This window comes from Sander lucioperca, chromosome 22 (genome assembly GCF_008315115.2).
Source record: "Sander lucioperca isolate FBNREF2018 chromosome 22, SLUC_FBN_1.2, whole genome shotgun sequence".
Lineage (NCBI taxonomy): Eukaryota > Metazoa > Chordata > Actinopteri > Perciformes > Percidae > Sander > Sander lucioperca.
This window is the reverse complement of record NC_050194.1, coordinates 12,507,547-12,522,922: the sequence shown is the minus strand read 5'-3', so window position 1 is coordinate 12,522,922 and position 15,376 is coordinate 12,507,547. Positions and strand designations below refer to the sequence as shown.

The 15,376-nt window shown below is 41.3% G+C and overlaps 1 protein-coding gene across 8 annotated transcripts in view; it reads left to right on the top strand.

The window, feature by feature from the left end:
- The window catches only part of si:ch73-103b11.2 (protein outspread), a 46,326-nt gene extending 32,504 nt beyond the window's left edge, over positions 1-13,822 (top strand). For 5 of the 8 annotated variants that reach the window (XM_031291478.2, XM_031291476.2, XM_031291477.2 and 2 more), the window contains 13 exons: positions 402-511; positions 658-696; positions 1,757-2,540; positions 2,635-2,751; positions 3,615-7,358; positions 8,476-8,623; positions 8,716-8,821; positions 9,263-9,422; positions 9,505-9,612; positions 10,053-10,139; positions 10,256-10,418; positions 10,909-10,994; positions 12,409-13,822. In XM_031291478.2, the coding sequence (XP_031147338.1) occupies positions 402-511; positions 658-696; positions 1,757-2,540; positions 2,635-2,751; positions 3,615-7,358; positions 8,476-8,623; positions 8,716-8,821; positions 9,263-9,422; positions 9,505-9,612; positions 10,053-10,139; positions 10,256-10,418; positions 10,909-10,994; positions 12,409-12,480 (5,724 nt within the window). In that variant the 3' untranslated portion in view covers positions 12,481-13,822. Of the gene's footprint in view, positions 1-401; positions 512-657; positions 697-1,756; positions 2,541-2,634; positions 2,752-3,614; positions 7,359-8,475; positions 8,624-8,715; positions 8,830-8,861; positions 8,989-9,262; positions 9,423-9,504; positions 9,613-10,052; positions 10,140-10,255; positions 10,419-10,908; positions 10,995-11,276; positions 11,363-12,408 lie in introns of those variants that run through there. The other 3 variants (XR_004103656.2, XM_031291475.2, XM_035997945.1) reach the window with 3 other exon arrangements.
- Positions 13,823-15,376: the final 1,554 nt, after the last annotated feature.

Here is a 15,376-nt window from a genome sequence, read left to right as displayed (position 1 = left end):
TTCTGAGTGATGTGCAGCTACCTGACTATGGAGAGAATGTAGATTGTAACTTAAGTAGAAGTTTTTCATTTTTCACTCAAAATGTTAACAAATATTCTGCATTAAAGCTAATTTTACAAATACAATTATTTTAAAGAAGTTACTGAGGGAAATCTTAAGCCGTAAATATAAGTTGTCTACCCACCACCTGTGGTTACAGTCAGTGAAAGAAGAGCAACAAATGAGTCTGTCCTCTGAAACAGGAAAGGGCTTGCGTTGTCTAATTCAACTGCTGCCTGTCTTAATTCTATTTTAGACTTGTACAAAAACGTGCTTTTGTTTTTTCAGTGTCAAAAAGGTATTTTAATCCATGTTGTCGCATCCCTGTCAGTCATTTAAATGAAATGCCTTTCTGTTTTCAGTGTAAAGAGGGAGTGTGCACCCTGTCAGCCATGACCTCTGGAATCCGTCGCAACTGGATTCAGGCCATTATGAAGAATGTGCGACCAACTATTGCCCCCGATGTCACCCGGTAAAACCCAAAGAGGATTAACACTTCAACCACTGGCAGATACAACCGCTGCTTTCTCATTTGTTTTATTTGAATCCCTCTCTCTTCCTCACCCTCTTTCCTTCTTTCTCTTCCTCCCTCAACCGGTATTGTCAACCTGCTTCCAGGAAAAACATCACTCTGAAACTATCCGTTCTGAAGCCCAGGTTGGAGTGCTTGTGTGTTGAATATCTTCTCTCTCCTCGAAACAGTGATGTAATTGCTCAGCAATGTCAGCACCAGCGTGTTTGTCGTCCCACCCTATGTCATGTGATTGTTGAGTAATGTCTCCCTGTCAGTTGTGCCACTATAGAGACACACGCTGCAATCACATCAACCTACTAGAATAACCTACTCAACCTCCTGTTGATCAACAGCAGAGAGTGATTTGAATGGGTAACTCTGTAACTTTTGGAAATGATCACAGAACAATAACAAAATCACAACTGTAGCACAGACGGAAAAAGCCTTGAGTGAATGAGAAGAGCTGGCATATGAAGTTCTATTTTTTGTTCCAAAACCACAGTTCACCTGAGGGTTTTTGAAGGTACCTAACCTTTTTTTGTGTTTTTAAAAGCTGAGTATTGCCACGTGATGCTGTATACACGCTCTGACCGGCATTTACTGAAAACTGAAACTTTAAACTCTGCCAGTGGGTCTCTGAGGCAGCTCTCTTCAAGGGGAGACTGTGTGATATTTTTGGTATTTCTGCAAAGACGCCTCACAGACACCTCTTTCTCATTCTTGAGCTCTGTGCCTTCTCATTTTCCCCTTACTCATACATGCTGAAACCTCCACACACAACGTGGTTAAAATAGATTATTCTGTCAGGACACTTCTTTTTTTTTTAAATGCTTTGCCCCTCAACACCATGAGTGCCAATCAAACACATTTTTCACCTTAAGCTACTACTGTATACAAATAGCAGCTAAAGGCAGGCGTCTGCCATCAGGCTTACCTCAGATTATGACTGTTAACACCAAAGCTGCTTTTAGCTTAATGCAGTGTGCCCTATAAGCATTTTTATGTTGATGCTTTCACTTTGAAGCATTTCACTGATTATCATGCTTTTAATGCACAATTAAATGATGCTGCACTGCCACAAATGCATTGTTGTTTGTCCAGCAAAGCTTCATGTAATAGTATTGTAGCTCGAGCTGATATAAAAAGATTGATCATGTTCTGTTAAAGCCATCTTACATTTCTTTTTTTGTGTTGTCCATTCAGATCCTTCCCTGAGGAGAAGACAAAGGCCCACGTGATGTTGGAGACGTGTCCACAGGCCACCCCTGAGCCAAGCCCCAGTCCTGTGACTCCCAAGTCTGATGTCCACAGACAGCTAGCTTGCAACAATGCCTCTGCCCCTCCCTCTGAGCCCCTTAAAAGCCAAGTTCGTGAGCGCAGACGAGAGGGCCGCTCTAAGACTTTTGACTGGTCTGAGTTCAAAATGGAACAGACCGAAAAGCCTGCGAAGGAACGAGCAGACACAGTCGACCTCAGCTCATCATTCTCCACAACATCCTCATATTGCTCTCCCTCCTCTTCCCCTTCCTCTATAGCGTCCTCTCCTGTTTCTACCTCCTCCATCCAAACCTCGTCTGTGTCAGGTGCTCGGCCACCTTCTATGACTGTAGAAGCAGAAAAGGAGAATGTTATGAGGGGTGAGGGTGTTCCTCTACATAGCACAACCAGTGCAACCCACATGCCAAATACTGTCACTGTTACCATGATCTCCACGCTAAACACTACATCACCGGTACAGCCGTCGATACCTGATTGCCAAGAGCAAGGAAAGATGGAAGTAGACCACCCTACGGCCATGTGTCCTGCCAGTGAAGAGAAGGACAGCAGAACTTCAGGTGTCCGAGAAGAGATTGAGCAACGATGGCATCAGGTGGAGACAACACCGTTAAGAGAAGAGAAGCAAGTGCCCATCAACACAGCTTCAGGAAACTCTGGTAACTCTGACAGATTGCCTGCACATGAGCTTGCTGCGCTGCTAGACAAAGAGGTGCGTTTCCTCAGTGCGTTCATATACATACATAATCATCGTATGGGAGCATCTTGTGCCATTCATTATTTCTTCGCTTTCTTTTTTTGTTCAGTTGGGACAGAAGCAGCAGGAGCTGGACCGACTACAGAAGCAAAACAACGTTTTAAAAGAGCAGTTGGAAGATGCTCTAGGGAGAGAACAAAGTGCCAGAGCGGGCTATGTGCTACAGGTACTACACTCACCATCGTGCAGGATTTGTATGCATTTTAAAATGGACAACATGTACGAATCGAATTCCAACATGAATTTTGATGAAGAAATCTTAAGCATTAAAATGTTTATAATGGTTTTAAGGTTTGCAAGATAGTATAAATGTATTGGTCAAACGTGGTGCAGTAAATGTTATCAACTCTTATTGTGTAGATTGCATTGCTGTTATACAGTCTACTTGCTCATGATAGATCCCATTTATGTGTGTCTACTGTAACTTATAAAATTCTACTAACAGGTGTGGGTGTTTATTCTCTGAAACTGATATGCATGGTTGTGGTGTTCTTAGCATGAGTTTTCACTAACTGTTTTTGCGGAGTTGCACATCTCCTGGGAAAATAGTTGATTTGATCTGATATGCCCAAGGTAAGAAACTTGATCATGAAGCCTTGCACTGTGCTTTTTCTCTCTGCTCATCTGTGCTTTGTCTGTGTGCCCTTTTCAAGCTTGATTTCTGCATGCTTTTCGGTGTTTCAGAATTGCTTACTTTAACTAATTTGCTTTTTTAAATTGTGCCGTTTTCACAACCAGAATGTTTTTTTTTTTTTTTTGTATTGCATCATATTTACTTTGCAAAAGTGAATTAGTTGGTCTGTTTAGATTTTTTTTAATCACTAATGACCCACCCTACTTTTCAATTTCCAAGTCACCTCTGAAAAAGCACAGTGGAAGCTTGGGGAAAAAAACTTATCAAAAGAGAGATTGATATCAAGAAAGGAAAAAACTTATTTTCCTAATTACCCCTGAGATGTGGTACTCCGTTTATGGAAGAGGAAGTAAGGTGATGTCATTAATTAAACTGTCTCATCAATCTTTTTCAAGAGTGCAACACCCTCTTCCTCCATGGTACCATGGCAACGCCTGCACAAGCTTAATGAAGATTTGCAAGGCGAGTTGGAGACCCAAAAGCGCAAGCAGGACCTTGCTCAGCAGCAGATTCGGACACTAAAGAGAAGCTACACAGAAGCCCAGCATGCTGTAGACCACCATGAGTCTGGTATTCAGGCTCTGCAGGCTAAACTAGCATCTGCAATGGCTGAAATCTTGGCCAGTGAACAGGCTGTGGCCAGAATGCGCAATGAGCTCAAGCTTGAGCAGGAGCGTTCAAAGGAACAAGAAGAGGAATATGGCCGTGGTGAGGCCACCCTACGGGCCCAGCTTAAGGACAGTGAAGAAAGACTCCGTGAAGTAGAAGCCAGCCTCTTGGAGAGAAGCCAGGCCCTTAGGCACCTGGAGCGCCAGCAGGCCCTGCAACGAGACCACACGAGAGAGATACAGAGGCTGCAGGAGATGCTGCAAGAGGTGACCGCTCGGCAAAGTGCTACTGAAAAGGGTCAGGCACTGAAAGAGGAGCGCCTGAGGAAGGAGCAGTATAGCATGCAAGAGAGTCATGAGAGGGAAAGACAGAATCTGTGTAGAAGATTAGCTGAGGCTGAAACTGCACAGAAAGAGATGGAGAACCGACTGCTGGAGGCTAAGCAGCAGGTGGAGGCCCTGTTAAGAGGGAGGCAGGCCTCTGGAGGAAAGGAATGCAGCGAGGAAATACTGAAGTTGCAAGAGGAGCTGGCCCAGAAGACCGACATGGTAGAGTCACTAAGGGAGAGTGTGCGTAGGCTAGAAGAAGAGAAAAGCCATCTCACTTGCCGCTGTCAGGAGCTTCTTAACCAGATTGCAGAAGCAGACCGTGAGGTGAATAAGCTCCGCAATCGTCTGGAAACGGAAGAGGCTGATTACTACACCCTGGAGCACTCGTATGAGAGGGCTACCCAAGAGTTTCAGAAAATGAGCCAGTTCCTTAGAGAGAAAGAGGAAGAGATCCGGCAGACTAAGGAGATGTATGAGAGGCTGGTGGAACGCAAGGAAGAGGACTTGAAAGAGGCCCTTGTTAAAATGGCTGCACTTGGCAACAGCTTGGAGGAAACCGAACAAAAGTTGCAAGCTAAGGAAGAGCTTCTTTGTCAAATGAATCAAAGCATCTTAGATAAGGCTGAGCCCTGTAGTGCTGAAAAGGATCTGCAAGCTAAGCTTGTGGTTGCAGAGGACCGCATAGCGGAGCTAGAGCAGCATCTCAATGCCCTGCAGCTGGGCTATGCTGACCTACGCATGGAAAGGCAGCAAATCCCAGACCAGAGCAAAAAGACCAGGTTTAAAACATCGGCCTCCTTATCAGCAAACGCGGAACTCTTACTTTCCTTTGACAATACATCCAACAAAGAGAACTCCCCAGATGATAAGGAGTCTCAAGCTAAGAGACCAAGGATACGTTTTTCCAGTATTCATTGCCAAAAATACATAAATCTAGAGGGCCTGGACACTAGCCATGTGAGCACTGCCTTTGCAGACACAAGACAAACCGTGAACCAGGATGTAGATGAAGACATCCATCTAAGTGAAGGAAACCTCTCCTCTGATATTCCCTTCTCTCATAGTAGTGACCCAGAGAAGTTTATCTCCATCGTACATTCTCTAGAGACCAAACTGCTAGCCACAGAGGATAAACTAAGACACCTCACACAGAATCTAGAAGAGCAACGATCCATCCAAGCAGAAGACATGTCCAAGATTGATCTAAAGATGACCGAAACAAAGCCTAACGCTAACAAGGATTTCAGTTGTGGAAGTGGGATACAGAGTAGTTCTGCTAATAAGCATTATGCCAAGGCTCTGGTGTGTGTGGAAAATAGTCGAGAGAAAGTCAGAACTATTCTCAGTGGCTCTCATGATACCACTGGTTCACAGCTGCACTCGTTGTCAGAGATAGAGAACGATTTGTTCAATGCATCACTGTACATCCGACAAGGACAAAAGACGTTGGAAGAACAATCACCAGTTGTCCATCAAAATCAAATCCCAGAGACTCTAGATAAAGAAGCCCTGCACCTCTTTGCTAAAACGTTATCGTTTGAAGCAATCGTTTTGAACAAGATGGCTTTGTTAATACAGACTTCAAAGTCTGAACTCCTACAATCCCTTGCGGAGATATGGGAAGACATGGAGAACATTAAAAGGGGTGACAAAGATTGCTTGGCTATAGTTTATGCTGATGTCTTGACCAGGAAGTTGATGTTAGAAAGTGCATTCTGGAAAGAATTGGAGAAAGCTGAGATGGATGTTGCTAAATCCAAAGAGGGCAGCGTTTCAGCTGATGTAGATGTTGATACCACAGTTATCTTTAACACCTTCATTAAAGCAGAGCTGGCCTACTCTATTCAAAACCTTAAACTTTGCTATGAGGAGAAATTCCAAATACTGAAAAGGGAGTTGACTGACGCCCACGATAACCTGTATCAAAGGGAAATGGCTCTGAAAGTAATTATTGAAGCTTCCAAAAGGCCTGATTTGAAAAATGTAATAAAAGAAGTCAAAAATAACTTTGGGTTTAGTAAACAAAAGTTAGCTGACATTCGCCCCCCTGAACTTGCTCCCTACATGGAGCAGATTGAAATGGAAGAGGCTAGAGGCTTGGCCGAGGAAATCGTAGACAGACACTTGGCTGGAGAAATGCCCTCTTGTGGTGTTGACTCTATAGAATCACTGCAAAATGCACATGACAACCTGGCTAATGAGCTTCAAAGACAAGCATTAATCCTCCATAAGTATGCCCAAGAGATAGAAAGTGGTGGAAACCATCCTGGACTGGCTAAAATGATCCATGCTCTTCTTGGTCACCAAACTTCACATCATTTCACAAGTACCTCTCTCTGTATGCGCGAAGCCCTCATTCAGGCTCAAGTGGCTTATGTGGCATGCAGGTTACGGGCCATGCATGAACAAGACTTGGGCTGGTGTAAACAGACGGGTCAGAACATGGATGATCTCGTCCAGCAGCACGCCCGCAATGTCAGCGCAATCCAAGAGAAATATGAAGCATCCTTACAGGATGAGCACCTCAACTTCACACAAACCGTTTCCACTCTCCAGAAGGAGAACCATACACTGAAGAGTGAGATCAGTAAGCGTGTGAACCAGCTATCCCAGCAGCAGGAGCAACTGGCTCTCCTGGAGGAGCATTTTCAGAGGGAGACAGAAGAGCTGAAGCAGAGGCACAAGCAAGAGCTAAGCCAAGCAGAGAAAGGGCGCGTCTCAACTGATCTGGCCCTCATGGAGACGACAGCTGACAGTCAACGAAAGCTAGAAGTTCTGCTGGTGGACATAGACACCATGGAGGAGCGCCACGAGGGTCATGTGAGGAAACTGGAGGAGCAGTTTGAGCAGCGGATCTGTGAGCTCCAGCATATCCACGAACAGGAGATTGAAAAGTTACATTCCGAGTTTATGGAAAACATTCAGTGTATCCAAAAGCACCAACAGGATGAAAAAGGTCCTGGGGTTTCCGACTCGCCTCCTTGTGATGAGGTCGCCACACCAATGGAAGAGGAGGAGCAGGGGAAGGAGGAGGATGCACAAATCATGTCAGAGGTGGACTCCATGGTGGTCCTGAAGGACCGCATCCAGGAGTTGGAGGCTCAGATGAGCACCATGAAGGACGAACTGGAGAGCAAGCACCTAGAAGGAGATGTGGCCAGCCTGAGAGAGAAATACCAGAGAGACTTTGAAAGTCTTAAGGTTTTTGCTCTTTCATTTTACCTTAGTGATTCTTTTTAATAAGTGAGAGTACTAGATAAATAGTTAGGTAGCTAAATAACCTGCTGCTTTTGTTCATCGGTCTACTACTATGCACAGAGGGTTTGGAGTTGGAAAATGGTGTGATTTGAGATTATTTCTAAATTTTTGAAACTTTCAACATAGATGACATATGTTTGCTTGCATCCCTAGAGCTCTGCTACTGTAGCAGCGTAGTTCTAGGGATGGCAAGGTCAATCGGTTGATCCACCATTTCGGTTCTGAAATATCTCAACAACTACTGGGTGATTGCCTTCTGTCCCAAGTCCCAACTTTCGATTTGCAGCCAATTGCGATTCAATTTTCCATCATTATCGAAATATGTCCACATCTACTAGATGGATTGGCACAAAATTTGGCCCAGAGATTCATGCCTCCCAGAATTATCCTCTGGTCTTATCCACTATTGGATGTATTTCTGTGGCATTTGGTATAGACATTCATGTTCCCCACAGAGTGAATTGTAGTGTCGTTGGTGACTTTTTATCTAAACTTTTTAATTTAATTTAGCTACTTCATTTTATGACTAAATATCTGCAAAAATGCTGCAACTTGGAACTGCACGCTTCTGTGAGTACTCAGAGCAAACACAAGATCGAAAGTTAAGAAATTATAAAATCAATACAGATGCACAGGGGAAAAAATTGCTGATCCTGTGGATCAGGTTGGGACATCCCTCGTAGTTTAACATAATAAAGCAATCCGTTGCAGGTTGTCACCACTTAAGTTCATCCACCAACGTTGTTTCTTCATTGGGATTTCAATAGACGTACCGTTTCCCACATTCAATAATAGAAGGAAGTGCAGTCTATTGATGACAAAAATGCAGCTCAGCTAGAATAGAATTTCACTGCTTTAACTCGCTCTCTACTAACATAGCTGGGCTTAAAATCATAAAAAAGCTTGCATGTCTTCTATCACTGATTTTGCATGACACACCATGTAGCCTAGTGAACTACAAATAGATATTGCATTGAATCTATAGTCACTAATTAGAACATAGGTGGTAAGCACAAAATTAATTTCGTGATAACAGATTGTTGATCCTTTCTTCCCCTAGGCCACGTGTGAACGTGGCTTTGCAGCAATGGAAGACACACACCAGAAACTAATACATGACCTCCAGAGGCAACATCAGAGAGAGATTTCTAAACTTATGGAAGAGCGAGAGAGACTTTTGGCTGAGGAGACTGCTGCCACAATTGCTGGTAAAGACAACTGTATTTCCATCCATAATTGCTATACTTTATACAAGGCCGATATACAGTTATTAAATGTGTGTGATCTATCTTACATGTAGCTATTGAAGCGATGAAGAATGCCCACAAGGAGGAGCTGGAGAAAACCCATCGTTCCCAACTGAGTGGACTGAACTCTGACATCGATGAACTTCGCTTACAATACGAGTATGTTTTTTTTTGACAAAAACAGGAAAGATTTAAAAACTTTGAGGATGAGAAGCACATTATTTCCTGTAAAAGAGCTTACATGTTCATTTGTCTTTTTCTTTGATTTAAAAAAAAAAATGCAAAAGATCGGAGCATGCAGTCAAACCCTGAAAACACTATTCAGGTTTTAACTGAGTGCTGAGGTTGGTAAAATGTGTGTCACTTAAAAGTATGGCTTAGGTAGACGGCCAGATAACCTATATAGTTTAACTATGTGTTGCATTAAGGACAAGTGTAGGTACTTGGTCTTGTCAGCTTGTCTACAGCTGATAAACTGGAGCCACTTTTCAAAAGGCTTTTGGGAATATCACATCATGAAAGGATCCACTCATTGCTAGGCTGGTTTGGTAAACACCAGATGAGAATCCCTGTTGATATTGTGATTATCTGACTGTCCAGGGAGGAGCTGCAGTCCATCCACAGAGAACTGGAGGTGTTGTCAGAGCAATACTCTCAGAAATGTCTGGAGAACGCTCACCTGGCCCAGGCACTGGAGGCCGAGAGGCAGGCCCTCCGGCAGTGTCAGAGAGAGAACCAGGAGCTAAACGCTCACAACCAGGTTAGAATGCACATACATACACATGTACGCATAAGAACTTCTCTGTCCACAGGTTAAAACATAACGTTATTCTGTCAAACAGGAATTAAATAACCGACTGACTACAGAGATCACTCGGATGCGCTCCTGTTTCAGTGGTGAAACAGCGCTGTCACCACTTACCCAGGGCAAAGATGTCTATGAACTGGAGGTGTGTAAAGAAAAAAAAACACACACACACACACACACACACACACACACACACACACACACACACACACCCTTTCAAACATCCTTTCTGCTAAAGCCCAGTCTCCTAAGCCCCTCCCCTGTGCACGATAGAGCGCGTATGAAGCGGGGGGGAGGGGAGGACGCTATGATATGCGTGTGCCTGAGTGACTGACATGCAGTTAGACACCCCCCCCCTGGCCGTGATTGGAGCATCTGAACAGGGAGCGGTGGATTTTTGCAAATCACACTACAGGCTGTAGGTGGTGCCAGAGGAGCCGGATTTTTTTTTTAATTACCTGCTTCATGTAGTTCTACTCGAACATAGGGTCGTCAGTTTCAGCAAATATGACAGGAAGTTAGTTTTATAAGGCTTACCTACTGCACCTTTAAATCTTATGAGTGTTTCTCTGCATGTGGTAGGTGTTGCTACGAATTAAGGAGTCTGAGATCCAGTATCTTAAACAAGAAATCCACTCTTTGAAAGATGAACTGCAGTCTGCTTTAAGGGTAAGCAAAACCAATCTGTATGTATTGCAAACAATTTATTGAAGCTATGTACCGTTATTTCTTCAAAACATTTGCAAAAACTCTGAAAGGCAGAATCATTGATTTCAATTCAACAGGACAAGAAATATGCCACAGACAAATATAAGGACATCTATACAGAGCTCAGCATTGTGAAAGCAAAGGCTGACTGCGACATCTGCAAATTGAAGGAGAAGCTGCTCATTGCCACAGAAGCTTTAGGCGAGAGGACTGTCGATGGAACGGTCACATCTGGATACGGTAAATAGAAAATGCATACATCTCCAAAGTTTTGGAAGTACTGAAGCCAGTCAGCGCTAAAACACTGTAATGACAACCCGTTTCGTCACTTGTTTAGATGGGAAATGTAAACATCTTTTTAAAGTGTAAATTTAAAATGGTATGCACATACAGTATATTTGCATTTTGGCCCCGTTTGTGCTCCATGCAATCTTGATAAAAGCACAACGTTGAATTGATATACATTTCTTAAATTGACTTGACATGTGGATAAAGTGTGAATAAAAATAGAGCAACAACCATTTTGTTGACCATTTTTGACCCGTAAATGCATGGGTGTTTTTCAAACCTTTCTTTAAACAGTACCTCAGGACTTTTAGTCACCCGGGACTTGCATAAGGCAGATTAAGCCACATATTAAATTCATATCGCTTGTTAACTTTACTACTAATAAACTAAACTATTATGCTACTTTAGGTAAATGATAATAAAGGCTTCATTGTGTTTTTAGATATCATGAAATCAAAAAGTAATCCCGATTTCCTGAAAAAGGAACGATCAACAACCTCCAAGCAATCAAGAGGCATAAGGTCAAAGGTGAGTGTCAAGTTTAATAAAACATTTTTCTTCCCTAATTACAGGCATTTTGTCTCAAATTCAAACATATGGAGTAAAAACTAAGCACTCTAAAGCTACCATTTCAGGTTGCTGTGTGATTTGATGTTAAGGCTTTTGGCATGCAGACTTCATAGCTGTTAATCGCTGTAACCTTAGCCGCCACATACTGCAGAAATGTGTACCACAGTTGGCTGGTCAGGACGTTTTTACTGAAAGTCTATTGTCCTGTAAGTTTGTCATCTGTCTTGTTTTGTCTGTCAGTCTGTCACTGAACAGGTCTCATGGGATAGCTGACACTCCCATTGTGGGGTGATTTCCCCCCCCCAACCCCCGCCCCAAGATGTGCTGTAGGTAATAGCATGATGTAGTGCAAAGCATGCCCTTACTGCCCTCGCATGATCTCCCCTCCCCCCAACCTGCACCACCAAAGCCGATTGTACTGTCCACCCCTCAGTTGGATATCACAGGCGTGAGCATTAGCAGTTCTCAGATGTGAAGGTTTGCAAACTTTGTCCTAAAGCCTTTCCGGTTACATCTTCTCCCATACGTTTGTCACCTTTAAATAAATATGCTTATTTACATTTTTGCTGAGTGTTGGATATGAAAATTGATGCCACTGTCACATCTGTACGGGAAAGAAGAAGCTACAACCGCTTAGCATGACATAACGAAACAGCTGTAGCTAGGCTAGGTTGAAAAATATGCCTAGCAGCCCCTCTTAAGCTCACCAATAACACACAGAAACTGTGGTTTTACAGCGGGTTAAACAAACCTGTTAATTAGTGAGCTTTAGAGCTGCAGACAGATTTTCTTTTCTTTGGAAAGAGCCTAGCTAGCTGTTTCTTTAACAATCCAACACCTAATGATATAGTTTTTCAGCTTAGTTGTATTTAATATTTAACAATGTCACCTGTGTATTGCCCCCCAAATTTACAGTAAGCTGACAGGCAGAACTGTATGTTGTTTGGGTCTGCAATAGTAGCTTGTGAATATCAGTGTTGCTCATGAACTAATGAACTATCTCAGATCATTGTATAGAGAAATGAGAGTGCTCTATAACATCCAACATTGTTGTAAAAACCCCTTTTTTGTAATTGTTGGTTTTTGTTTGTTTCTGAGTTTTTAATGTATTTGTGTATCGTGCACACCAGTATATATGCTTATGTGGCATGGCCATATTCTAGTTTAACAAACTTTTTCCTTTAGATCTTACATTGAGATTAAAATATGTCGTCCAGAGCAGAAAAATGTCTGAGATTGATAGCTGGATGGTTTAAAACCTAACCGTTTTGTGATGTCTGTGTGTTTTTGTTTTTCTAACACTCTTCTCTGCTCACATGCACCCTTATCGTCTGTGAACAAGTCATGACTTCCTTTTTTCTTTCATTAACAGAGCCTGAAAGAGGGACTAACTGTGCAGGAGCGTATGAAGCTTTTTGAGGCAAAAGATTCCAAAAAGATTTGAATATCAAGAATCTGTTTTGTTTCTCTTTCCTGACCTCGGCTTTTGGTCAGATTGCTACGGCCGTGCCAGCATCAGCTGAAGACTCTTATAGGAAATAGGGAAAAAACAAAATCTATCAAGGTCAATTCAAAACCTGGACCTGCTGCTTCCATGCAAGTTGTCATATTTTTGTTTGATTTTTTTTCTTTTAATTAATGAAAGCAAGTTTTACTGAATCACTCCTGTGTAGGGTTTCTTTAAAAAAAAAAATCCATAGATGTATAATCTGTCCAACATGGAGATGTGTCAAATAAGCTGTGAGAGGGATACAAGACAGCATTTTAATTGATCCTCCAAAATGCCAAAACAGACAGCAATACACAGTATGAATAATATATATTTCCCAATATGAATTAAGTATCTGCTGTATTTTATTATTGTTACAGTTTCTATATCTAATCATTTTTAATGTTTTTAATGTTGCACCAGTTCTGTTGTACATAACTACTGGATATATGTAAGAGTATGGTTTGCTATTGAGTGTTGGGGCATCTGCTGTACTATAACTATGGTTTGATTGATAGTGGAGAACAATGTGATGCTTAACTTGCTTATGTATGTGAGAGTTTTATAAAAATGGAGTGTCTGTGTGTGTGTGAAGGGGGAAAAGAGGGGTGGGATTGCACTTATCACTTGACTACTTGAGGAAGCTTTCTTTTTTTTTTTTTTTTTTTTTTTGTCTCAAATTGGTGTAGTGACTTTAATTCAATTATTGCAGTGCAACCAAACATCCTGACTTCTGTAAAATTTAGTGAACAACCGTGACTTGTTAGTGATACTGGATTTTTTTTTAAAAACCTGGAGTTGTGTATGCTCAGTTTTGACTTTGGTGTGAGAATATCATCTCGACAATACCAGAATTATTTAGGACTTTGCATGCCTGTACAGTATCAAATTGAATTGCAGAATGATCATGTTGCCTCATCTTCCTACTTAATGCTTCAGTGTGGAACTCTTAACACTAATAAGCTTTGCTTTGCAAGTCCTACTGTTTAGGTGTTGAGATTTTAATGTTTTACTGTAAGCGGCAGTCTTGAAGCACTTGGCCCAATCCCTGACCTCTCAATGAAATCTAGTCGTGCCTCAACTGAGTGAAGAATATAACCATCCATGAAACCAGTGCAGCTATGGATACACACTGTATAGTATTCAAACCACGCCTTGTACATATATACGCCACACGGAAGACTTCTGTGTTTTGTTTTAAACTTATACCTTGCTCACTAGCTCTATATGAAATATATATGAATATTTTTTATTTTCATTTGAATGTATGATGTCAAATAAATGAAGTGTTTGGAAATATTGGAGTAGTATTTTTTTTTTTTTTTTTTAAACATTCATGTGTTAGCAAACTGTGTTGTCCTAAAACAATGGAAGTCCACATTATGATGGACCACATTAGCGTTGGTGAATGTGGTTAATTCTTTTCTTTCTATTGGAGGCTCCTTAGTCACAAAAGTTAGAGACTGGGGATGGTTGTAACGCTTTTTGTCTCAACCCCTATAACTCCCTGATTATTTGTTTTAGAGCTTGTAAAGTTTGACACAAAGTACCCTTAAAGTTTCCAACATCTGCCACTTTATCACAGAATTAATTGATAATGTTAAGTTGTAACACAACCTGGGGTGAGTTGTAACAAGAATCAAGCATTAAAAATGGGATGATAGGCTACTACACCACAACTTCACCAAATGGTTAAAAAAAGAACAAACTAGTGGATTTTAAATCATTTTAAGAATAAATAATCCACAATAATGATACTTTTAAAACCTTAAATGAACTATATTTCTCTATATATCTATATGCATATGTGTCATTAGGGGCTAGACTAACATTTTTTTAAAAGGTTACAACAATTGAAATGCCTAACATTTTACGTAAGAGACTACTCTCTAAATTTATTTACATACATTAATTACATAATTCTAATTTCAACAGTATCAGTACTAATTAAAATATAGACGTCCCAAAAAAAATGCAATACCTGAAGATTAGTGTGTTGGCTGTAAAATCTCTATACCTCTTCACACAGCTATGAAATTGCACATGCAAGGTCAGGTTGGAAGTGTTCATACATGTACCTGATCTCATGACTCTTTGGTCAGTTGTGAAAGCTGTGCTGTTACAACCATGCCCGGTCTCCCCTACTCGACAAACTATCGGGTGAGGTAAGTCATACATTTTCATGCTTTTTCAACAGTGTAGTTATATGAAAGCAACAGAACAAATAAGTAGAGTAGGAGTTATTTTCTTTGCCAGCTTGTATTAGTATGAAATAACCTTTCATCCTTATCTAAAAACAGTTGAGTCTAGTCTACAGTAAGACTGCACAGGTAGTTAAAAGCTATAATTAATGCAATATCCACAAGCTATAGAAATCAATGTTCTTTTATTTGTTAACCACCAACAACTTTAAAAGAAACGGCATTGGCTAGACTTAACAGGCCAAATAAAGCTAATTTCAATGAATTTTCATGGTAGGCTATCTACTTTGTCTCCAATTATCAATGGGAAAATACTTCAAAGAAAACACGGTTCAAAACACACATGGAAACCAACTGCACACATCACAGAATTGCTGCCCACTTCTATTAACAGACTGGAAAGGTCCTCAGGAAACGTAAGTTATTATCATTACAACTACGAAGTTATTACCAGCCTGTAAATTAAAGTTTTTTTGCGTAACTTTTTGATTTTAAAATTAAAGTCTGTTACATTCAAGCCATTGTCAAAGTAGTTTATTCAAAGCTAATTAAGACTCTCAGCTCCACACAACTCTCTCTGTATTTCTCAGTATGTGTTCAGAAGATTGTGTCGTCTGGTGACTTTCCCGCGCAGAAGCTCGAGTGAAGAT